Source organism: Pipistrellus hanaki, assembly GCF_964339955.1.
Source record: "Pipistrellus hanaki genome assembly, chromosome: 10".
In the NCBI taxonomy this organism is placed as follows: domain Eukaryota; kingdom Metazoa; phylum Chordata; class Mammalia; order Chiroptera; family Vespertilionidae; genus Pipistrellus; species Pipistrellus hanaki.
This window is the reverse complement of record NC_140512.1, coordinates 31,234,363-31,260,605: the sequence shown is the minus strand read 5'-3', so window position 1 is coordinate 31,260,605 and position 26,243 is coordinate 31,234,363. Positions and strand designations below refer to the sequence as shown.

Below are 26,243 nucleotides of genomic sequence, written 5' to 3'. Positions count from 1 at the left end.
GAGGCTCAAGGCATGAAATTTGTGCCCAGGAAGGGTTCCTTAGTGGCTGCTGGCTGCAGGCCTGGGCCTTCCTTCATTCCGTGCTGCCCCCTGGTGGTCAGTGTACATCATAGCGAGTGATTGAACTCCCGGTAGGTCAAACTCTCAAAGGGACCCTTTGCATATTAGGCTTTTATATATATATAGATTGCAGGCTCTCATATGGTGTGCACTGTTCTAGCTATAGTGTCTAGAAAACATACCTGGCACATAACAGGAGCTCAACAACTTCTTTCCCCGCCCCCAAGTAATTAATAAACATTAACAGTACTTTTCTAACTTAACTTCTAATTTTATAATGATTTCTTTTCAAATCATTTAATATTGCCTTTACTTCTCACAAGCAGATCCAGTTTTGTCTTCAAATTTGATTTTCAAGCTCCTCATTAAGTTTACATATTTATCAAGCCCCGAGTAAAGATTAGGTTTCATAGAGCTGGCCAGGTCAAGGGACCCCACTGGTGCCTGAATTCATGCACGAGACCTCTCTTATAAGAATAAATACTAGCACAGCCGGGACCGGTTTGGCTCAGTGGATAGAGCGTTGGCCTGCGGACTGAAAGGTCCTGGGTTCGATTCCGGGCAAGGGCATGTACCTGGTTGCGGGCACATCCCCAGTAGGGGGTGTGCAAGAGGCAGCTGATCGATGATTCTCTCTCATCGATGTTTCTAACTCTCTATCCCGCTCTCTTCCTCTCTGTAAAAAATCAATAAAATATGTTTTTTAAAAAAAAGGAATAAATACTAGCACATATCCATATTTCTAAAATAGATGGTTCTTCCTCATTCTCAGTAGCAATAACTGTAGGACACATAAACACAGTAAGGGACACACTGACCAGTTCAAAGGAGCACACGGAAACACTGCCGACATGTGGGTGGAATTGTTTCCCAGGAAGGTTGATATCTACTGTGAATTAGTTTCTTCACTGAGTTCCTAGGATTCTTGATTTGAGATGTTGTGGGTAGTTTACTCAGATGGAGTAAAAGATGAGGTCCTAGTGGTCCACAAGGCCTTTCTGACCATACTCATAGTAGTCTTCCCCATGCAACAGGTACCTCCTTCCTGTTCCTCAGACACAGCAGGTTTGTTCCAACCTTGTAGCTGCACTCTGTGGTTCCCTCAGCTTGGAATGCTCCTCCTCCAATATCTACTTGGTTACTTCCTTTCACTTCCTTCAAGTCCTGTTTAGATGTAGCGCCTCCATGAGTTCTACCCTGATTGCACTACTAGATATAATACAATCAGCTGTCCAGATTCCAACTCCCCTTCACCTCCTTTTTAAAATATATATATATATATATATATATATATATATATATATATATATATATATTATTGATTTTAGAGATGAAGGGAGAAGGAGAGAGAGAGAGAAACATCAATGATGAGAGAGAATCAGTGATTGGCTGCCTCCTGCATACCTCCTACTGGGTGGGGATCGAGCCCAAAACCCAGGCATGTGCCCTTGGCTGGAATCAAACCTGGGACCCTTCAGTCCACAGGCTGATACTCTATCCATTGAGCCAAACCAGTTAGGGCCCCTTCTCCTCTTCCTCCTCCTTCTCCTCCTCCTCATCCTCCTTCTTCTTCTTCTTTTAAATATATTTTATTATTGATTTTTCACAGAGAGGAAGGGAGAGGGATAGAAAGCTAGAAACATCGATGAGAGAGAAACATCGACCAGCTGCTTCCTGCACATCCCAGTGGGGATGTGCCTGCATCTAATGTACATGCCCTTAACCGGAACTGAACCTGGGACCCTTCAGTCCACAGGCCAATGCTCTATCCACTGAGCCACACCAGTTTCAGCGCTTCACCTTCTTTTTACCTTGCTTTTTTTGTTTTGTTTTGTTTTGCTTTTTAGCACTTACCACTCCTTAACTTATGATATATTATCCTGTGATGTTATGATACACTAAAATGTAAGTGCCACAAGAGCAGATATCTTGTCTGACTTGTTTACCCATTTACCTTACCCTAGAGCACTGCTGGCCTATAGTGGGTGCTCCATAAATCTGTGTAGAATGAATAAATGAATTAGTTCACTCATAGGCCAGGCTCCTTCATAGATTTCTGTTCACTTTCACTCTTAAGCCCAGTATTAAGATCAACTGCTCCCAGTTGTAAGCTTATCTCAGAAGTTGAAATCTCCCAACCTGTTGTTGCGCTTGCTCACTGAGGAATTGATTCCTCTGGGCAAGTCGCCAGAGCCTGAATTTGTTTTCTGTGGGGTGTGATGCAAGATTTTGGAGATTTTTTTTTTCTTTTAGAGGGGCGTATTTTCAATTTTGGCTGATGTTGTTTCGTCTGGGGTTTTAGTCTTGTGTTGAGTTTTGTCTAGATTGATCAAGCAATTTAGCAACTATTCTTCACAGAGCTATGGAATAGTATAAATCAGAGCTGGAAAGATCTCATGGTTCAGCCAGTCCATCCCCCTTGCCATTGAAGTGTTGTTGCCCTCCACAATATAATGGCCACAGCTTTGTTCAATGAGGTTTTAAATGTCTTCATTGGGCACCTATGTGACCAATTAAATTAGTATTAGCTAACCCAGTGGTCGGCAAACTCATTAGTCAACAGAGCTAAATATCAACAGTACAACGATTGAAATTTCTTTTGAGAGTCAAAAATTTTAAACTTAAACTTCTTCGAACTCCACTTCTTCAAAATAGACTCGCCCAGGCTGTGGTATTTTGTGGAAGAGCCACACTCCAGAGGCCAAAGAGCCACATGTGGCTCACAAGCCGCAGTTTGCCGACCACGAAGCTAAACTAATGCTTTTGACAATTAACAAAAATTCCCAATGTTTGTCTAAACTTTCCATTTATTTCTCCTATTTGTAGTCCAAGGTAGCAATCCTTTTCTCTTTTGGTATTTTATGCCTTTTATGCTCTATTGGTTTTTTTAGTTAAACTATATATGCATTCCTACTTTAATCTTTCTTCATTCTGTTTAATTTTGGTTTTGGCTTACTAATGTCCTTCCAATTCTTCCCCTTGATTTTTTTTTTTAGTACATGTAGTTTCACTAGTGGTCCATTGAACAACTGTAACACGGTGTTTACCCTTCTGAAACTTTAAGACAAAGCACTGCCATTCTAAATAGCAAATATAGCCAATTCATTGGCATAATCAGCCTAGGGTATTTTTACTTTGTTTATCAGAATATTAAATATCTAGGCAATGCTCTTCATGTAACTGGACTTTATAAGTGTAATATCAGATATCTCACTCAAGAACAGTTGTTTTATATCTGCAAAGGAGAGACTATCCGCTTCAGCCTCTTTTGCTGTAACCTTATGAAAATAAGAATGTTTTACTAGGGCTAGAACGAGATCTTTCAGAGACAAAAATCCTTCACTTCCCAGCTTTCAGATAGAATCACATGGGATAAATGATTTTCAATACTGCAAAATACAAATGGCTTCCCTACCCCCCCTCCACCCGGCTTATAGTAGTTTATATTAATAGATCAATGCACCTCAAACTAATTGTAGCAAAGGACAAATTTTTATAATTCCCAAATGCCGTGGACTGATTTTTATAAAATATAAAATCACACAGTTAGATGATGTGACAATGTCAAATTAAAGTTTCTAAATGCTATGTTCACGCTTTGTATTTATCTTGGTCTCAGATGGGCACTGGTCCATACATTCTACTTTGAGTAGCCCTGATAGTCCTCACCTTCAGATTCAGATACTTTTTTTTTTTTTTAATATATTTTATTGATTTTTTACAGAGAGGAAGGGAGAGAGATAGAGAGCAAGAAATGTCGATGAGAGAGTAACATCGACCAGCTGCCTCTTGCACACCCCCTACCGGGGATGTGCCCGCAACCAAGGTACATGCCCTTGACCGGAATCGAACCCGGGACCCTTCAGTCCGCAGACCGACGCTCTACCACTGAGCCAAACCGGTTTCGGCAGATTCAGATACTTTGCAAGATAAATTTTCTATTCTGATTAATATACTTGATTTTATTTTTCAGTTTCACTTCAAAATCAACTTTTATATAGCATAGTAAATACTAGTGCTAGTATAGTTAATAATATTGAAGTAACACTGTATGGTGCCAGGTGTGTACTTGAAATGTCAGGGGAACACTTTGTAAAGTACATGATTGTCTAACCACTATGCTGTACACCCGAAATTAGTACAAAGTAATATTGAATGTAAACTATAATTAAAACTAAAATTTAAAATTTTTAATTAAAAAACAAAATGAACTTTTAAAAGTAGAAGAGCCAATCAATCATTTCCCCAATATATTTGGTTACATGTTTCCCAAAAGTATTGATCTTTCTATTTTTCAAAATATAATAATCACTAATTTGTTTCATAAAATCAAAACTGAATAAAAAATACTTTTAAGAAAGAAAAGAAAGTTTTCTTGAGCTCAGTGAGTCACAAGATGGTCTCTTGGTCACACAATGCCAGCAGCTCTACTTCTCAAACTGCCATCATTAGTTTCTAGCAAACCTGACCTCAGCCAGGACCACACTGATCCTGGGCAGAAATCCACCAACCCAAGAAAGGTAAAAAAAAAAATAATAATAAAAATTTACTTTTCCCACCCTGCTTGGCAGTCTGCCATCAACCTGTACATTTTGGATTTAAGACACAGACTATATGTCAGCAATAACTGGAGTAGCTATTACATAAGCTGGTTATGCCATATGCTTTCTACTGGCATCTCTTACAGTTTCAGTATAAGAAAATTTTAGTTTTAGCACTTTTTCCTGAAATAGGCTTCTCTTATTTTTAGTGGGTTTTAATTACTTTGAGAAGGAATTAAATAAAAAAAAAATACCAAAATATATTTTCTCCAGGGAATTAAAAAAATAAAGTTTATGAGAAAACATGAAATGTGGGGAAATATTAAATATAGTAAACTGCACAAATGTAAGATATAAGTTACACGCTGGGCTTTTTATGATCTAAGAATCTATTCCAAGAAAAAGAAAAATTGAAATACAAAGACTTATGAGCTTGTTTCAAAAATAGTAAAAATAAGTTCCAGCTGGTGAGAACATGGTAAAGGTACAACACAATACCAGGTAAATAATAGCACAAGATGGGTGAGGGTTACTTTAAATGCAGAACATTTTACACTGCTTTTAAAAGGGATTTCTACAAAAATAAGAAAACATAAATATATGTGTGTGTGCGTATGTGTGTTTGTGTGTGTGTATCTATATCTATATATATATATATAGATATAGATATATATATCATTATAAATTTTATATAACTGTTTCTTTATTCATTATAAATATATATATAGATGCAGAAAATGTATTGAAACAATATATCAGATGAAGTTTTCTTTACACAATTTTCCAAGCAAAGCACATGGCCAATGGATTAATCACTAATGAATTTAAGCACATGGATTAATCACTAATGAATTTTTAAAAAGTGAACAGATTACTAGCTCCTAAAGCTGGTTATTTTGATTTCAAATGTTTCAATGAGCCAGGTGTTTCATAAAAATAGCTTTTATTATTTCAAATGACTTATGTAGCTAGAATGCCCAACTTTTATTTCCGTATTAAAATTTAAGAGTTAAAAACCGTTAACAAACGAATATGCAGTTCAGTTAGCAGTCACTGAATGTGAGAAGAGTTCTTAAAATGCTCTTCTTCAGAGCCATTCTCGTTCCCATAGAAACCAATGTGAGATTCTGGAAAACAAGGTAAGTTCTAAAATAATCACCATTATAAATACCCATTATATAAATGTAAATACAGGCAATTGAAATGATTTAGATGATTTTGAAATTGCATATCATTTCCCAAACCATAATGATTCCTTCTGAGTGGTTCTTGTCTGTCATATAAATATAGCATTTACAAAATTTTAAAAATTCTTATGATTTACTTGTGAGACCATAATCGCCTTTTCAAACAAGTCTTGGGCATGCAAATATAGATTTCTGAACATGAATTCTGGTGCAAGATGGCTAGGCTTTTACTTTGTGGTAGATTAAGTACTTATCATTAGCATTTGGATTTTATATAACTGTTTCTTTATTCATTATAAATTGCTCTGCATGAGACTAGATATTTTAAAGTATTATTTTACAATTATGATTTTTCACATTTCTATTTGCCCAAGGATTTTGTCATGATAAAAGAGTCAAGAAATCTTCTCTTACTGGGTTTGTAATTCCTTTCAAAGTCTAGAATTGATCACTGAGTATAGACTACTCGTAATACTAAATGAAGCTGTGAGTTGTTCACGGAGCTATATTTCTCTAAGAAGAGCTAAGCCCCTAATGTTTAAGAAGCAAGAATATATCAGAGGAAAAATTCCAATTGTGAGAAGCAAACATTTGAATTTGATATAGATGTTGAAGGAGTTCTGGGCATGCCATCCCAAAATATGCTGCTTTAGTATATTGATTACTTTGAGCTGAAGGTTCTTTTTTTTTTAAAAAAATATATTTTATTGATTTTTTACAGAGAGGAAGAGAGAGAGATAGAGAGCTAGAAACGTCGATGAGAGAGAAACATCGACCAGCTGCCTCCTGCACACCCCCTACCGGGGATGTGCCCACAACCAATGTACATGCTCTTGACCTGAATCGAACCTGGGACCTTTCAGTCTGCAGACCGACACTCTAACCACTGAGCCAAACCGGTTTCAGTGAGCTGAAGGTTCTTGAAAAACAACAAATGCAGGGAGAGGTCTATTCACCCTATTTGCCTAAAGACAGATCCTCCAAAAGAACCTCAATTGTCATTAAACTCCTCCCCAGGACTGACTCATCACTGGGAAGGAGACTAGAAGTTGACTCCACATCCAGACACATTTTTCCACAAACTCGGATTGTTACCCTCATAACTAGCTAGCTAATATTAATAGGAAAGGAGCAGAAAGGAGGCCATAGCATGGTCATCTGCGCAGCTTCACTAGGAAGCTGCCACTTTACACTCCCTGGAGTCACCAGTCCACCCTCGTAGATCACTGGAGAGGGGGTCCAACAAAAGGGAAGAGGCAGCATGTGCAGTCAAGTCCGGGTGACGTCAGTCCAACTTGGGAACAAAGATCATTGGCTAGAGGGGTGGAGCTATTGCAAGCCTGCAAAAGTTAGGGAATACATAATCTCAGACAAAGGAATTATCTCCTTCTGGTTCCTCTTGCTTTGCTCCTGCTTCATGGCACTTGCCTGTTATGTGGCCCTAGAAACTGCATGGCCAATGACCATGAAGACCCCCACATGCAATGGACTGCCGCTGGGAACACAAGCTAAAGTAGCCAGATGCTGGACTGGACTATGCATCTATGGAACAAAACTCTGGGCAATGGCTTTGATCTTAGCTCTGTTCAGGTACCAGGTGCAAACAAGGTTCCTCCCCTCTCAGAGTTTATACTCCAGTATATTTCTTGGGTATGATACCAAAACTATAAACAACAAAAGCAAAAGAAAGGCAAATGGAACTACATCAAACTAAAGAATTCTGTACAGCAAAATAAACAAACATCAGAGTGGAAAGGCAACATATAGATAGAATGGGAGAAGAATAAACTATACATAACTGATAAGGGGCTAATCTCCAAAATATATAAGGAAATCCTATAACTCAATAGCAAAAAACTAACAGCTCAACTAGAAAATGGGCAAAGAACTTGAATAGACATTTCTCACAAGAAGACATACAAGTGTCTAACAAGTGTGCAAAAGACACTCAGTATCATGAATCACCAAGTAAATGTGAATCAATGAGATATCACCTCATATCTATCAGAACGGGTATTAGAAAACAAACAACCAAAAACAAAATGTAACAAAACCCTAAAAGGTAACATGTACTGGTAAGGATGTGGAGAATCTGTCAACTCTAATATACTGTTGGTAACGATGTAAAATAGTGTAGCCACTAGGGAAAATAGCATGAAAGTGTCTCAAAAAATACAACCAGCAATCCCTTATCATTTATCCAAAAGAACTGAAATCAGGATCTTAAAAAGATATCTGTGCTCCCATGCTCACTGCATTATTATTTACAATAACCAAGGTATGAAAACAACCTAAATGTCCATTGACAGGTGACGGACAAAGAAAATGTGATCTATACATTCAATGGATTAATTACTCAGCCTTTTAAAAGAAGGCAATTCTGTGCTAGTCAACAACATGGATGAACTGGGAGAACATTGGCACAGAAGGCCATAAGTAGCACAACCAAAGTCACTCAAGTAGATGATTCTACTCTGAGTGACTATGGAGCCTAAGCTTTTCATCGTCCCTGAAAGGACATCATAGTATTGCATTCTCAGTTTTTCATGGCCGGCTAATTACCTGTGTCCTTCCGAAGTCAAAACGAAGATGCCTTTGAAATTGGTCCTTTCTCCAGATATCAGCCATTAAGCAGCCCCTCACCATTTCTTCCTGGACAGAGATGGATACAGAAAGGTCAGCCTCATGCGACCCATCCTGCCTACTTATGGAATGGTTACTCCACAGCAAACAAAGATTTGGGTATGTATTTGTGATGTAACTAATACCATGTGGATCTCAAATGCAACTTCTAGAAAGGAAAAGATTTGCCTGAGACAAATGGAATCATCTACTATAAAATCTGCCACTAATTTGATTTCCTTTGATGTTTAATATAATCAACCAATTACTGACATGATCTGATATGAAGGTAAAGGCATAGTTTTTACTCCAATGCTTCTCACTAGAATTGTGGATGGTTCCTAGCCATGGAGAACTATGTCAACCCCAAGGTTTGAATTTCTACTTTATTCTACCTGTTTGACCTGGGCACTTCTGTCTACATTTATGTTTTGCCATTTTCCCAGGTGTATACCTTTAGTAGTGTTAGAAAGAAATGATTCTGGAGATTTGTGTGTGAACTGTTCGCCTTTCCACACAATGAGATGGTTTCCTATCTTTAACAAAGGCCTTAGGATATAATAGCTCCACCACTTACTTTCCTCAAATATAAAACAAATTTAAATTTTAAGTACTCACTAAATAAGACTGTTGTGAGGAAGATTCAATAAGTAAATATACAGAAAGGGTGCGGCATAGTGCCTGATACAAAGTAAGCACTAAATACATGTTGGCTATGGTTATTTATATTATTATTAACTTGTGGAGGGACTGGCTACCTCACAAAGTATCACCAAGATGTCATCTAAGAAACAAAATCCACATTTAGAAATTTTTAGGACTGGTATGAAAGATCTGAGACAGTTAATAATAACTAACATGTATTGATCACATTACACTATGTACATTATATAATCTCATTTAATTTTCTCTATAACTCTGCAAGTAACAAAAATATACTTTAGAGAAATTAAGGAATTTGCCTAAAATCCCTCTTTGGTAGAAATTCAGCATGGACTTATAGCCTGGTCCATCGAATATGTATTCTTATATGCTCAATGTAATGAAGCAATAATGCCTTCAATGCCTCACACATTAATAGCTATCATTTCTCAAAGTTTTTCCCTGTGCCATAATCATGAAAATGAGAAGTCGCTCATTTTAACCATGTGCCACAATGGCTAAAATGAGAGGTTATCCAGTCAGTGGTTCCAGCATTTTTTATTTAATGAAATAATAAAATAAAATAAATGGGGACTAAACATGAGGTCGTTTCTCAATTAAAAGGAATACATTCAGTTTCAGGAAAGAAAATCACTATATTGCTATTGCTTTTTTCTTTTCCTAAGAATTAATAAATCAAATAATAGGCCCAGGAAGTAGAATTTGGGATTCTTACTCCTTGGACAAATTTTTTAATAACATTTTTAAATATTAAAATATACTTCACATAACATAAAATTCACCATTTTGAAGTGTACATTTCAGTGGTGTTCAGTATATTCCTTCTGTTTTGCAACATCATCACTATCTGCCATTACTATCCTCAATCATCATCATATTAGAAATTAGTTCCATCTCCTTACAGTCATTAATATTTCTGTCTCTATAAACTTGTCCTTGGGCAAATCTTTTATCTCTGCATAAGATGACTGCTCAGATATGTGATTTAATTTTTATTCTTTGATGTCAAAATCCTACTGCCTGCCCCAAGCTTCAACTTGGTGTGTGGTTCTAGTGGTATATGTAATATGTATGATAGAAGGCGTGATAGAGCATATAAATCTCTTAAGAGAGCTCATCAAGGTTAGCAAATGCTGCCATTAGATGGACTTTAATATGAAGAATATACTACATACTTTCTGCATTTCTACTGTCTACATTCATTACCAACTCCAGATTTTCCTCATAGTCTTTCTTCTTTCATTAATTTGGTACTTATGTAGCATACCAAATTACATATACTTAGAACTTAATTTGAAGACTGTCAATGTTTTTAATAATCAAAACAAGTTAGTATTATGAAGAGTCATCTTATTTTCTTAAAAGTTACATCTAATTTTAGTTTCCAAATTCTGATCCAAATATGTGCTCCACTTAGTTGCTCCATTCTCCATACACTCATGCTCTTTGTTCACTTCTTAGGCCATTTTAGTTGAAAATAGAGATCCAAATGTATTATTGTGTCATTGTGGCCCAACTGTTTCCATGTCTCTGAGTGGACTATGAGCTACTTGAGGGCTACTTGTCTACATGTTGGACTTTCCAGCACAGTCCCTGGGACATGGACTAAACTAATGCTGTTGAAGAAATGGGATTTCAACACATAAACAAACACATGTAACAAAACTTACAATTATTAATGTACATTTCATTATATTATGCAATATTCAACTATATTACATATAATGAGATAGTTTTATGTAGATCACTACATTCCAAATATTAGATATCTTAAAAAATTCAAAATGACATATTCTGAACGCCATAGGATATATGTATTTCGCTTTAATGTAGCATTATTTTGGAATGACCTGTAAGGTAGTTATTACACTTGCTATTAATCGGGTATTCACCACAGTGTAACTACAAGATGGAGGAACGCTGAATGGGAAAACTTGGAGATTACAGTCAGGTGAACCAATCTGCATTTGGGCTGTCTAACACTATCTGAAAGAATGCCTTTGGCCATTTCCAAACCTGAATATTCTGGGATGTGCATGTATTTAGTACTGTGCCTAGCGAATTGGTTTAAGGAGGAAGCTAACCTATGCTAAGGGCCCGGCATTTTAGCAGGCCGTTCGTGAATCTTGGTGGTGGCCTCACCCCTCAGATTTAAATTTTTTTTTTTTTTTTTTTTTTTTACACACACATTATGAGTCTTTTCCAGTCACGGAAACCTACCCTGACATCCAGTTTGTCATTTCAGAGACTCGCGTTAAGGCCGCAGAGGTACAACACAGACAGAACATGAGCAGCCTTTCCAACTGAAGGGCTGCTAACCCCGCAGGAGGCCCGCGGCGGACCTCCAGTATCCCAGCATTCCTCGCGCCGCCCCTGCCGCTCTGCTCCCGCGACTCTATGGTAGAGCGCGCTCGGAGGCGGCCGCGGCGGCCAGGGGTGAGGGCGCGTGGGTCCAACTTTCCCGCTGGCCTGAGAGGGTCGGGGGCGCGGAGGGGCCGCGATGTCCGAGAAGAAGCAGCCGGTAGACTTGGGCCTCCTGGAGGAGGACGACGAGTTCGAGGAGTTCCCTGCGGAAGGTGAGCGGCGGGGCCCCGGCCTCGTGGACGGTGACTCAGGCTTCGGGTTGGAGGATGCGGGGCAGCGAGGGCCGGGCCCAGCGGCGCCCGCGGGAAGTTTGGACCCGGCGGCCGGCGCTGGAGGCTCTGCGAACGCAACCCTCCGCGCACCGGGCTTCGGGGGCTTTGGGGGCTTCGGGCTCGCCGGGGAGGCTGAATGCCTTCTGCTTCCTCGTTGGGAGGAGCCGTGGTGAACCTCCCCCCCTCTCCCTCCCTGACTCCGGTGTCCGCGATGGTCGGTCCTTTTCCTCTTCTGCCGGCTACCTCGTTCGTGACTCCGTCTCTTTTTCCCTTTATGTCCTTTGGTTCAGCCGCCCTCCTTTGCCTTCACCCCTTCCAGAGTTGTCGTTTCTGCTCAGGCCAGTGCTGCTGACTTATGTAGGGCATCACCGATGATGAAGTGTGATTGAATGTTCAGTGGGATGGGAGGGTCAGATGTTGGGGCTTAAGCTACTACACGTGTTATTGTGTTACTCTTGTTCCTCACCCATGTTTGATTACTTAACTTTGAACTAATCTAAGTGTAAGGATTTTTTTTTTAGGACCCTAAAATTCTATATTTTGAGAGGAACGAATCCGTTGTCACAAATCCAGCCAGAAGGTACTGATATTTACAATTTTTCAGATAGACACTGAAGCTTGGAACAGTTTGAGAAACTTCCCAGGGTCACATAACTGGCAAGAATTGATGGGCAGCTGGCCCATTTGACCCCAGAGTTCTTAAACTCCTTCGCTGTTTATTTAGTAGATTTGGTTAGATTTGGTTCTGTTTGTTTGTTAGATCGTTGTGGTTACTTAGATTTTTTCCCCCAAAATTATTTACTTTATTGGCTAACTGTTATAGTTAGGATAGATATTTGTCTCATAAGAAAAGGGAGGTTACTATTGGGTAGTCTTTCTGAAGGTGGTAGAAAGAATTGTGGTTAATGGTGTACACATTTGTTACATTAAGCAATTTTTTGCATCACTAAAATTGTCCTAAGTTATACCCATCGTGATTCTATTAAATCATAAAACCACACTGCTGGGACATTTGTTCTTTGTGTATATATAGTACTCTCAGTTGTTTTTTTAATGGAAGAAGGAAGACATTAGTGTGCAGACTACACAAATTCATAAACTAGCCCAGGCACGTTTCTTTTCAATTCTGGGATTCATTATACATTGTGGGGATTGTTTGCCTTCTGTTTTGATAGTAGCTTTATCGTCAGACATGTTTTCTTTACCTCACTTTCAAGTTGGTTCATAGTCCTCCAGCTTTGAACTAACTATGCAGTAGAAAACTGGCTTATTTAGAGCAGGATCCATTTCTTATTTAAATTTAATATTTCAAAACAGCATTTATTCATTGTTTATCATATACAAGGTGCAATATTAGGCACTTATTTAAATTAGTCTAATTATCACCACAATCCCGAAGCTCAAAGATTTGAAAAGCTTGCCATTAAGTTAGTCCCAACCAAGCTTTATTTATCAAAGTGCCTAGTACTTTTTAGATGGTCAATAAATGCTTGTTGAATGAGTGAATCTATATTTAAAATAAGTAGCTGAAAATTGACTGCTTAAAAAGGATCTCGAGATAATTATGTACCTGATGATAAATATACATTATTTTTCTCAGCAACTTTCATCTTACCAGCTTTTGCAGAATATGTGGTTTGTTTCTGTTTTATGTTTATGCTGTGAGCAGCAATTTGTTTAAAATGTTTGTAGTTACACAGTAAAAAAATCTCATTAAAGGTAAAAGGAAAAGCAAAGAATATTTTTTTGTGAAGAAAAAGGCCTTCACAATAGGCTGGTTTATTAGTATTAAGTAATTCACCATTTATTGTTCAACTTACAAAATATTTGTGGTCTTCAGGTTTGAATGTGTAGAACCTACTTTCATTTAGGAAACTTTCCATTTAGAATGACAAAAACATTTGAAATTACTTTGTTTTGTTCAGGTTTCTGGCTGTGTCTTTGGTTTATAATTCAGTTTTTCTTACATGTTAATTTGAGTTAGTAAGATTTTTCTGGATACAAAATTGACTTAGGAGGTGAAATCAAATATTTACTAATAAAAACTTCAATAAGTAGCAAAACTAAGTATCTGTCCAGAAGTTATATATACATATGCATATAATTTTTGTGTGTTTATATTTTTTAAATACACACAGAGAACTATATTTAACATTTCTTCTACTTGTTTTACATTAATGTGTAAAAACGTGCCTAAGACATGTAGTGCTACTCCTCCATAGGAATGCTACCTCTCCAAGCTCTGCTTGGGCTCTGACACCTCATCAGGACCAGGTACATTTTGAAATTTGATGTATATTTTCAAATTGCCTTTGAGAATGATTATAGTAATTAACAGTCCAATCTACAGTTCATCTTTTTCCTCATTAGGTTGCCTATTTATAACAATAAAAGCATAATATGCTAATTAGACCGGAGAGCTGAATGACCTTCCTGACATCCTTCTGGACAAAGCTGCCGCTGCAAAGGCTGAGCCCTTGCACAAATTTTGTGCATCAAGCCTCTAGTATTCCATATTAAACATTTTAGGCATTGTAGACCTGATGGATGAAAAATAGTGCATCATTTTGATTTGGATTGATTTCTTTGTATGAGAGTGACCATTATGTTTTTCATTGAACTGTACCTTCTTAATTGCCAGTTTCTTTATAACTAGAGGCCCATTCATGCACTGGTGGGGTCCCTCTGCCTGGCCTGTGGAGATCAGGCCGAAACCTGCTCTCTGACATCCCCCAAGAGGTCCCAGATTGCAAGAGGGTGGTTCTCAGGTGATGCACCCCAGAATTGGGCTCCCTCCTCTCTGATTCCAGGTGCGTTACCCAAGAACTGCTGCTGCCAAGTGACCACAGTTCAGCAGCTGCTGCATTAAGCATCTGCCCACTGGTGGTCAGTGTGCGACATAGCTACTGGCTCGTCAGCCGGTCAGCTGGTTGCATGCATATATATTTGAGTAATAATTAGAATCATATAAGGATTGCATGGTTGTATTAGTCTGCTCAAGCTGCCGTAACAAAATTCCATATTCTGAGTGGCTTAAACAACAGCAATGTATTTTGTCACTTTTCTAGAACCTGCAAAGTCTAAGATCAAGATTTTAGCTGATTCATTTCCTCTTTCTGGCTTTCAGACTGTTGGCTTCTCACTATGCCCTTTCACGGTGAAGACAGCAAGCTTTCTGGTGTTTTAAATTTTTTTTTTTATAATGGCATTAATAGTTTCATCATGAGGACTCCACTCATGACTTGATAGGATCCTGATTACCTTCAAAAGGCCTCATCTTCAAGTACTATTAAATTAGGGGTTAGGGCTTCAACATAGGAATCTTGGGGCTTGGGGGACACAGACATTCAGTCCATAACAATAATATGTGTAAGTGCATAGCATAAAGTTTGGCATAAAGTTGGTGTTCAGTGAATACTAGAGCCCTTTCTCTTCTTTCCTCAATCTGTTTAGGGCTTTGGATTTTGGGTGATGTTTGATACTTAATTTACTTAGAATTTGAACTATTTTTGACAAATATTTTATTTCTAATTTTAGGTATATACGCAATTAAGTTTGTTGAATTTATGGGTTATTTGATAATTTATTTTCTAGTATTAAAATTTTAAAGTTAAAAATATTGTTAATTTTTTCCAAAAGTACTTTTTAAAATAGTGTGATTATTTACATAAAATGTTATAATAGAACAGTAGCATACATTGTTTAAGGATGTATACAGATGGACAGAGGTATATAAAAATACAGGAGAGTGAAAATCTCCCAAATGAAGATATTGGTGTTTGAGAGGGGATAGTGAGAGGTGTGACCAGGATATTATGCAGTAAAAACTGCTTAGAAAAATTATTTGATTAGCTCTTTCACTGATTCTGTGGAATGAACAAGCGATAAGCAATCCTAATTTACATGACTCATTAAAAGATGTGGACTGTGAAACCATTTGGGGGGAAATGAAAGTCTTAAAAGTTATATTTTTCTTCTGAGTTACTAAAAATTCATCAAATAAATTACCTTCCCAGTTTTGTGTTCTGTTGTTTGTGTAATGCTTCGTAAAAATGGTGTTGTCTTTGTTCTGGGACATGTTTCTTTTATCTCTTATCACCTTTCAAGTTCCCTGGCAATGATTAGCATATAATAAATTACTAAATCGTTGGATAAAAATATATTTGTTGAGTGCTTCCTCTAAATCTAGCACTGAGTAGTGCAGAGAGAGAATGCTACTAACTGACAATTTTTCAATATTAAGTGTTTCAGATACACAGCAGTCTTATGGTTTTATATTTGCGGCTCAGGAAAAGACCAAGGTTACAGTTAACTAGAGGCTGCACTTAGCAAATTTGATTCCTTAGGTAGATATTTGTCTTTGGACTTAATGATATAAATGTCAGTGGAGATGATGGATCAGTAGTTTTCATACCAAGCTTGAGCCTTTCAGTATTTTGCAGTTGCTTATCTGGAATGTGGGTCTCCAAGTCCTTTCCTCCTACCTTACCCTACATTCAGTTAAACCATAGTAGCTTTGCATTTGACTGTCTTTATCTGTTATGCTTCTGGTTAGGAGGTCCTTTGGTTTCCTTTCAATTGCTGCTGCTGAGGAAGTGGGGAGGTTGATTAATCAATTGATAAAGTGCAACAGCAGTTGAAAAAGGGGAAATATTTCTAAATGTGTACTACCTGAGATAGCAGCATTTGAACAGTTTTCAAAATACATAAATGTAGGAAAGGGGTTTCCAAAAGAAGGGCAAAGAAGTAGATGCTTGGAGGTGGAAAAATCAGTGTGTAAATTGTGGCTATGAAATAGTGGTTGCAAAGCAGATAGTTTGGGGCCTAACATGGAAGGCTTTAGCCAAATGACCAGTTTGGACTTTATCCTTAGATAGGTGGGACATGGGTTTTTTTGTTTGATATGTATGTGTTTTCCTTCAGATAAGCAGTTTGGGGGAAATTAACCCAGAAAAATCAATTTGAAAAGATGGAAAGAGATAGAGTCAAGGAAGCTAATAGCTTAGGTGAAGAGTAAGGGCCTGAAATAGATTATTATTAGAAAAGAAGTGAGGAGAGTGATGGAAGAACAACAAGGGAGCTTTGGCAACTAGTTTGATAATGGAGTGTTGGTAGTAAGAAGAAATCAAGTTTGTGATTTTGCATTTGGCATGTCTAATGTATGACAGATGGTGTTCACATTGGATACCCTTATTTCAGTAGTATGGAGGATCAGAATGAGGAAAACGATGAGTATAGGATATGAGGCTTTGGGAAAGATAAGTGAGAGTAATGGCTTTGGAGAATGTTTTAAAAGGGAATTAAAAATCATTGATTAACAAAGGTAACTGAAGTCAACATGACTTTTTAGTGGAATCATTTTGCCAGATACATATTTAAAAAAAAATTATGAAAAGAATTGTTTTAATTTCCTTTTGTTAAAATATAAGAACAATTATAAATGTTTATATAAATTATTTTGAGCTTCTTTTCAGACTCCTGGCAACAAATAACTAAAAGGTCACCAGAAGTCTGGTACCAACATTTATTACTTGTTTTAGGTTGCTGCTCTGAAGTTCCTCTTTGACATTTTTGGTTCTAGTTAGAGAAAATATAGTAGTGCAGTAGTGCTATGCTAGCTATTGGTTACTTAGCCACTGAATATAGACATTAGATCTCTAGGGTATAAATATTTTTGTATCACAATAACCTACAAAAGTTACATTTAAGAAAAAAGTTTTAACTTATTTTACTTGAAGAATCTTTTTTGGAGATTAGTTTGTTTATATTCAGAGTAGCTTTGCTATTAAAGAATGAATGATAATTTGATGCTCCTGAAAACTGGTATAGATTAGAACATTTGCAACACTATTTGGTATAAATTGAATTTCCTCTTTACTTTTCTCCAAAATGGTATCCTTCATACTTTTAAGGGTAGGGAGAATAAGTAATCTTAAGAACAGAGAGAGAAAAATCTTTTCCCTCTTTAATGTCAAGGTGATACTTAAAGTATATGGGATCTTTGATAGCTTAGATTTTTAAAATTTAAAGCTAGTCACAGATATAATTCTCACTGACAAATGTTAACAAAGCCATATTTGGAGATAAAGTCCTAAATAACTTAGAGTTGCTAGAAACTTATGTATTTAGGCATATGTTATTGGTTATTTCTGACTCTGACTTCTTAAAATATGATAATTTTTTTTACCAGTATACATCTGGAGGCCTGCACACTGAAGTCAATAAAGACAGATGTCGTTATTTAAACGATTAATCACAATCCTGGCAATGCATTTAATGTTGAAGACAACATGTATACTTTATAACTCATCCACATGTTGAAGGAAGGCATTAGCTATGAATCTGGTATCCTTGTTTGATTTTATTGTTTTGACCTTTTAAAAAAGGTATTTCAGGGTTTAAGGCTTTAAAATGAAGTGATTAAATAAAATTGCATGATTATCAGTGTTATGTTGTAATTGAAAATTAAAACACAATTCACTCAGAGATATATTGCAAGAGATGTCAGCCAAATCCTAGAGATTACAATAGTCACAGCTTGTTTATGTTACGTGTTCACTTAGTAGAGTTTACATATAACTTACATATTTTTAACATATATGCATATGGAGAATTTGTAAGTGTTGAAAATAACATTTAGCGTTCTTATACCCTGTCACTTAAACTTTTTACTTAACATTCCTAGTTAATAAAGAAAATCTTAAAAGTTTCTACCTTAAATAGATTATAGATTCTGTTTTGTCACTGTGAACACTATGTTTCTTAATGGTACTCTTGTTAAATAATTTAAAATACTTAAGTGGTAGTTCAAACAGTTAATTATTGTCCTGAATTCTTCATCTATGGTGGTTGGAAGGATAGCATGGCATGGGGCTTCTGTGCATCTTACTCCTAGGATAAGACATTAAGGTTAAAAGTATATTCAAACTTATGTGATGATTAATGAATTAAACTAGCTTTTCCATTTTTTGTATCCTTGTATACTCAAGAGTGTCATAATTATGAAATACTGTATAATAATACCAAAAAAATATAGAACTAGTGTCAAGGTTTTTTGTTGTTGTTGTTGTTTGTTTTTTTGGTTTTTTTTGTTTTGTTTTTTATCCATTTGTGTGTGTTCTACCTAGAATTTCCCCCCTCTTTCATAAGGCATTTTCTTTTTTGGGGGGACTTTATTTCTATCTTCTTTCTTTTCCTTTCTTGCCATTAAAGTACCTTTAGGTGGTTGTTAAAGGAGGAAAGAGATACTTTATCCTTATGCATTAAATGACCATCAGAATTCAACTAAATAAATTAAAAATTATACTTCTCTTGAAATTAAAAAACACACACACACAGCTGTTCAAAGTAGTATCTCTGTATTACGTTAAGAATTTTTACTTTTTTTAGCCTTTTTAGAATTAAGGATTGGGGCTTCTACAAAAAAGTTATGAAATACATATGTTTCTGCCACTCTGAAGCAGTTGGGTACAAATTAACAAGTTTTTTTTGATTTGTTTTTTGTTTTTTTAGTCTCTCAAAGTTAAAAGAAATAAAGCTAACTTGAAGACATGTGAATTTGTCAACTAATAACAATGTTGAAATCAATGTTTTGAATCGAGTCATAATTAGATTAAAAATTCCTGGAGGACCTGTGTCTTTATTGTTTTAGAAAGGGTAGCAGAGATATATGGAAAAAAAAATTCTTATTATTTTATATTTCTAGCTTGAATCTTTTGACACATTACCATTTCATCATTGAATGAAGTGATCATATTTCTCAGAAGCAGTCTTAAGTATAATTGAGAATTTTACATAATTCATTTATAATACATAATATTGTTGATATCTTCTATCTTGAATTATGTACTTCTGGCTTTACTGAAGCCATCACTAACCTCTGTTTTCTTCATATTGACAACTCACAAAGGGAACTTAAGAATAGTTTCTAAATGGAACTTCAGCATTTTATTAAATTTTTACTATGTGCCCAACACCCAACTGTAGGCATTAGAATTACAAATTTAATAAAATGCCATTCCTACCGGGAGGTGTTGAACAGTATCCACAGGAATGGCGGTGGTTGTTTCAGGCATCTGTGGTGGGTGGGTATATACTGTGTAAGATTGGAGAGGAGGAAACAGAAAGAGGGCCACAGTAATAGTCCATGAAGGGAAAAATTACTCTTCAATTAACATAGTGGCAGTAAGAATAGGGAGGGGGAGACTAATCTCTGGAGATAGTTGGGAGTTGGAAAGGATGATGACTGATAGTTGAAGGAGAAAGAGTAGCTAAGATGCCTCTCATGATTCTGCTTTGGGGGACCACGTAAATTGGAGTTACTTCTTAATTCATAACAAAGACATATCACATTTAAAAATTTTTGCTGATACATAATGTAACAAAATATTTACAGTATGTGTCATTACTGAATAGTTTAAATCTAAATATAAGCATTATAAGAAAAGCCTAACTCCTCATATGTTTTGTTATTTAATTATTTTTCTTTTTAGGTTTAAATATTCTTAGCCATGTTTCTGATAGGTATCTATTAAGATGAAGATAATGGCTAGGACCTATTTAAGAGAGAATATAATTCATAATTACTGATTTTGAAGGGAAGGGGTTCAAACAAAAATTTACAAGATCTGATTTAGAGTTCTGCTGTGTGTTTCACAACTATTTGTTGTACATGTGCCAGGTACTGTTTGAGTTTAAGATCAAAAATAAAATATAGTTGTTGAGCTCAGACTCATAATATGATAGTTTAGTATGTAAGTGCTGTGATAGAGATATACACAAAAGAAGGGATCTAATCTCTAAAAGTGAGGAGGAGGAGAAGGAAACATGGAAGGCTTCCGGAGGTAATTTCCAAACCGATTTTTAAAAAACTATTTTTCTGACATTTTAATTTTAAAACTTTCAACCCTGAAAAAAAGTTTAAAATAGTGGTGGTGAATTGAGTGAAGGGGTCAGAAAGTATAGACTTCCAGTTATAAAATAAGTCATGAGAATATCATATATAGCAATGATGACTCTAGTCAATAAGCTGTACTGCATATTTGAAAGGTGCTAAGAGAGCAGATCTTAAAAGTCTTCACTACAAGAAAAAAAAGTAACTGTATAGTGATGATATTAACTAGTCTTGTGATCATTTTGCAATATACATAAATATCAAATCATTGTGTTGTACACCTAAAACTAATATAACATTATATGTTAATTAAACCTCGTTTTAAAAAGAGGTATAATGTTTACTTTATTTCTATCATGTTTAGCATATATGATATATAAAATATATATTGAGAACCATTTGTAAGTAAATTGTCAACAAAATAACACTTAACTCTTAAATATTTCAGTGTGCATGTCTTAAGAAATAAAGACATTCTCTAAAATAATTTACAATCAAATTTAAGAAAATATTTAGTCTACTTTTTATTATCTGTGTTTGAGTTACCTTTTTCATGTTTAGCAGTTTTGAATTTCAGGCTGATAACCTTTCTGTTACTCAGCTTACCTTAGCGTTGTTAGTGCTATGTTTTGAAAGATTGTGAAATAGACTTTATACAAGTTATCCCAAGGAGAAATCAGGAAAGTAAATATCCTCCTGAAATTAAAATAAATCTTCATGGCAAATATAATTTGTGTATTAACTTCTGTTTTAGATTATCTGCAAATTAAAAAATTGAGAGAACATGTGACAGCATAAGTTGAGATTTAAAGAGGAAGACTACCATTTCTTATTTTAGTATATATGGTATTAGATGTTTTGAATCGTTAGAATTTTGGGGGCAAAGTTTCTGAAGTTCTTGTATTTATGGAAATAATATATGAGAACTGTTTAGACAGCATCTGTTTCTGTTTTCAGACTGGACTGGTTTAGATGAAGATGAAGATGCACATGTCTGGGAGGATAATTGGGATGATGACAATGTAGAGGATGACTTCTCCAATCAGTTAAGGTAAACTTTAAGCCAGATTTTTATATAACAGTATTAATTGTAAGCATAGAATGTGTCATCTACATATGATAATTGAGTTCTTAAAAGATAATTAATCTGTGAAATATGTTTTTGGATTCTGAAAAGTAAGACATAGTGCCTTAATTTTTTGTGTTTCTAAATATGAGTACTTTGTATAAGTGCCTAGAACTTTTGTTCTTTCTAGGCTCTTGGCAAAAGTGATTAAATAGAAGCATATTTGCATTTTTTTTTTATCCTTGTGGGTTTAATTCTGTTGAAGTTAATTTTCTGCCAATATTGAATAACTCAGTAGAAATTAGAACCGTAGTATCCCAATGTGTAAATGTACCATAGTTTTATCCTCTCATCTGCTGATGGGTACTTTGGCTGTTTCCAGATCTTGGTTGTTGTAAATAATGCTGCAAGGAGTATAGAGGTGCATTTATTCTTTTGAATTAGAGTTTTGGGTTTCTTTGGATATATTCCCAGATGTGGGATCACTGGGTCAAAAGGTTCCATTTTTAATTTTGTGAGGAAACTCCACTCTTTTTTTCACAGTGGCTGCACTAGTCTACATTCCCACCAACACATTCCTGAGTGTTCCCTTTTCTCCACATCCTGGCTAGTAATTGTTGTTTGTTGATTTATTGATGATAGCCATTTTGATAGGCATGAGGTGATATCTCATTGTGGTTTTAATTTGCATTTCTCTGATGATTAGTGACCTGGAGAACATCTTTAAGTCAGATTTCTCCCATGTCTCTTCTGTCTTTTATTAGTCAGAAAGTGGCACTTTTCTTTTAAAAATTAAATCAGGACATTATTGCATGCTACGAAATTATTTGGAACTTTTAGTAAATGTATTCCTAATTAAATTTCTTGTCACTACTACATTTTGCCTTTTTACTGGTTGGAAATAGAATATTATCCATATGTTCTTTGTGGCTTGTTGTTTTCATAATATACCTCCACGGTGCTCTTATGTTCTCTGTTGTATTTCTGCCTTTAGGTTTGTGGATTTTATTGTGTATAAATCTTGGTATCTCCATTAGTGAATAATATATTTCTCTTTATTTCCCTGTTTGAGTCATGAGTATTGTTCCCCACAAGGTTATTCATATGTCATCAGCTCTGTCAAATAGAACATATTGTAGTGATGGAAGTCTTCTGTAACCCATTAATGTGATTATTGAGCAAATGAAATGTAGCTAGCGCAGCTAATGAACTACATTTAATAAACTAATTTTACTAAATTGCCACGTGTGAATACTATATTGGACAGCATAGCCTCAGATAATATTTATATTTCTGCTTTAAGTCTCCAGCAAAGATACTCTTCCTAGTCTTTGTAAAATGCATTGATGCCTTAGTGTGGTATTGTAAACCATGGCAGAAAACATGCTTTTCTATCTCCTGATGCTACTTGGTCCTAATCACATCTGTTTTGGAGAGGCAGTTTGTATTTTAGAGTCAGTCATATTCCCTGAGTGTTAACTCCAAATCTGTCTTCGCTACGGCCTAGCATAAACTCTCCATGTTTCTTTCTCTTTTAGTGTAATTACTGTTAGCAAGTGGAAGTAGAAAGAAAACGGTATCTGTGTCTCCAAGTAACTAAAAGTCCTGTTTTGGCTGTTTCTGATATATTTGTTTCTCTGTATATCAGAAGTAGGTAGGATTATCAGATTTTTCTGACCCTGCATCACATTTTACATAAAAACTATGTTCTTGATTTACTAGTACTGTGTCAGCTATAGCCACTGGCATATAACAGTCGTTTTTTTGGATAATAAGAGATGTTCCCAAACCTACTAGTGGCTATTAGTTTTCTTCTGTTGTAAAAAGAATGATGTTTTTTTGTGTGTTTGTTTCAAATAGTATATATTCATTATGTGTGTCTCGTTTCTTCTCTTTGCTGGATTTTTCCATTTAACAGGCTCTTTATATTGTTTTATGTTTTGTGATTAATGGCCTTGATTTCTTTTCCTTTTGATTATATATCCTAAATTTCAGCAAAGAAGTTTTCATGTTCTTTAAGAATTTAGCTAATAGGGAAGTATATCATTATTTTGTATTTGTAAACAATTTAGAAATGTTATTGGTTATTACCTCCTGTCAGGAAGTCAGATGGGTGTTTTGTTTTGTTTTTATCATTGTTGTTAAGATAAGAAAAAGTAAATAATGTACACTAATTGTGTATAAGGCATCAGAAAACTATTATTTAATAAACTTTTAAAATTTATTTTTAAATAGGAAACATGAAGGATAGGCATTATAATTTTAAACTTCCTGGGTGGGAGGGCAAAAGAAGCATTTTAATTAAGTTTAGCAAAGGAAGAGGTAGAATCAGAAACTTGTGCTGATCTTTATACCCTTGCTCTAGCATTTTACCACTAGGCCATACTGTCCTCTACACCTGAGCAGAAGAAAGATGATTCATATGAATAATCTCTGGCCTTAATATTAGTCATGGACTTTAGGTTAGTATTTATAAGTAACTAAAATTTTTAGAAAATTGAAGGAGTTTGAGGAAATGAATAATAAATACTATACATCATTCCCATCACATGCTTTTTTTTTTTTTAAATATATTTTATTGATTTTTTTACAGAGAGGAAGGGAGAGGGATAGAGAGTCAGAAACATCCATGAGAGAGGAACATCGAACAGTTGCCTCTTGTACGCCTCCTACTGGGGACGTGCCCGCAACCAATGTACATGCCCCCGACGGGGGAATAGAACCCGGGACCCTTCAGTCCGCAGGCTGACGCTCTATCCACTGAGCCAATCTGTGCTTTTTACATTGTTTTTACACTGGATAGTATGATAGTAGCTAAGCTAAATTACACTTGAAGACAAATGTCTTTGTCTTATTGGATGTAATGATGTAGGGCACATTAATAATACTTTACATTTGTATTATGTTTTATCATGGATTGGCCCTCAAATAATTTTGTGGTCAACTGTTATAAAATCAGAATTATGGCAGGTAAGTTGCTAGTGATATTTGGAATGGTAGTTTAAATAGCCAAAATTTGTTATTGAACTATATTGTGCAAATGTTTTATGTAAGGCTGATCAACTTTTGCAGTTGACATTTTCAGAAACTTCAGGTTGAATAAATTATTTAAAATTATAAAAAATGTCTTTTTAAACTGTGTATTCCAATATAATTTTTGAGATTTTTTTCATTCATATTAAAAATTAGGAAAGTAAAGTCTCATTTAATAGTTTATAACTTACCCTAAAATATAAAAAGCCAGGGGCCATCACGACCAAAACAGCCAAATGAATGACTGAACAGCAGGTTGAATGGGATAATCAGGCAAGGGGGCCAGTTGGGGGTGACCAAGCCAGCGGGGAGCAGGGCAGTTTGGGGCAACCAGGCTGGCGGGGGGGGGGGGGGGGGGGGGGGAGCAATTAGGAGCGACCAAGCTGGCAGGGGGCAGTTGGTGGCGATCAGGCTGATGGGGGGTAATTGGGGTGACCAGGCCAGGAGGGGGTGAGGGGTCTGGCCAGCCTGGCCAGGGGAAGGGGACATGTGCGGTTGGCCGGCCTGCCTGCTGGTCGAACTCCTGGTAATTTGCATATTAGCCTTTTATTATATAGGATATACACTGAGTGTACAGATTATGTGTTCAGAGATCATGATAATCTGGCCACTCAGTGTATGTAAATATGGAAAGCAATCTGCTCATCTTTTATGTGTAAGTAACAGTAATACCTATTGTGATAATTATGAAGTCCCTAAAGATTGATATCAATGTCTTGTGTTAACTATATGGTTAATGATTCTTAAATTTTATTTAAATATTTATTATTAACAACATTTTATGGTATTTGGAAGGTATTTGGAAGATAGTAGTTTTTTATATTTCTTTTGTAAATAGTTTATCAGAAAATTAAGGAATATGAAATACTGAGAAATTAAAATTTTATTAGCATTGTGTTCATTCATATCCAATTTCTTATATAGATTTATTTCTAGGGACTAAAATAATTTGGTAGTATTTTTAATTGGTGCCTAGATTTAGTTCATTTTTAATTTATTGCATTATTTCTAAAAAAACCCACCTGTTTCTTTAATCTATCATAAAGAATGTCTAGTGAAATTATATTTTTGTGTTTTATTTTAGAGCTGAACTAGAGAAACATGGTTATAAGATGGAGACCTCATAGTATCCAGAAGAAGTGTTGAAGCAACCTAAAGTTGAACTATTGACTAAATTCTAGGGCACAGGATCCAGGATGAATAAACTTAAAAAATGTTTATTTCAATACTTGCTTGGCTTTATTTTTGCTTTTGTAACACAAAAAGTAAATGTTTTGATCTAATTTTGGTTTGGTTTAGAAGTCTTGTTTTTGGCCTCTACTAATTAACTTTTTCATAGTATTCATGATTTTCCAGGACTTTGTTATATAATGAGAATAAAATTTTCTATTATGATTTTTTGTTTTAATGTTAATTGAGGCTCAGAGAGGTTAAAATGAAATGAGGCTAGAATCCATATCCCCAATTCAGTAGTTAAACCATGTCAATTAAACATTAGTCATAAGGTATTCTTCTAAGTTACTTTTAAACTTAATCTCATCT

The 26,243-nt window shown here is 35.7% G+C and overlaps 1 protein-coding gene across 1 annotated transcript; it reads left to right on the top strand.

Moving 5' to 3' along the window:
* Positions 1–11,453: 11,453 nt before the first annotated feature.
* Positions 11,454–25,927, top strand: SEM1 (SEM1 26S proteasome subunit). Its single transcript, XM_084896435.1, has 3 exons — positions 11,454–11,649; positions 21,560–21,653; positions 25,786–25,927. The coding sequence occupies exons 1-3, from the start codon at positions 11,574–11,576 to the stop codon at positions 25,826–25,828; spliced, it is 213 nt and encodes a 70-aa protein (XP_084752561.1). The 5' UTR covers positions 11,454–11,573; the 3' UTR covers positions 25,829–25,927.
* Positions 25,928–26,243: the final 316 nt, after the last annotated feature.

What these genes read in the sequence shown, in the direction of transcription:
- SEM1 (XM_084896435.1), top strand. Translation starts at nt 11,574, where the DNA reads ATGTCCGAGAAGAAGCAGCCGGTAGACTTGGGCCTCCTGGAGGAGGAC. An exon ending in CGAGGAGTTCCCTGCGGAAG is followed by an intron (nt 11,650 to 21,559) that starts GTGAGCGGCGGG and finishes TTCTGTTTTCAG; the next exon opens with ACTGGACTGGTTTAGATGAA. An exon ending in GACTTCTCCAATCAGTTAAG is followed by an intron (nt 21,654 to 25,785) that starts GTAAACTTTAAG and finishes GTTTTATTTTAG; the next exon opens with AGCTGAACTAGAGAAACATG.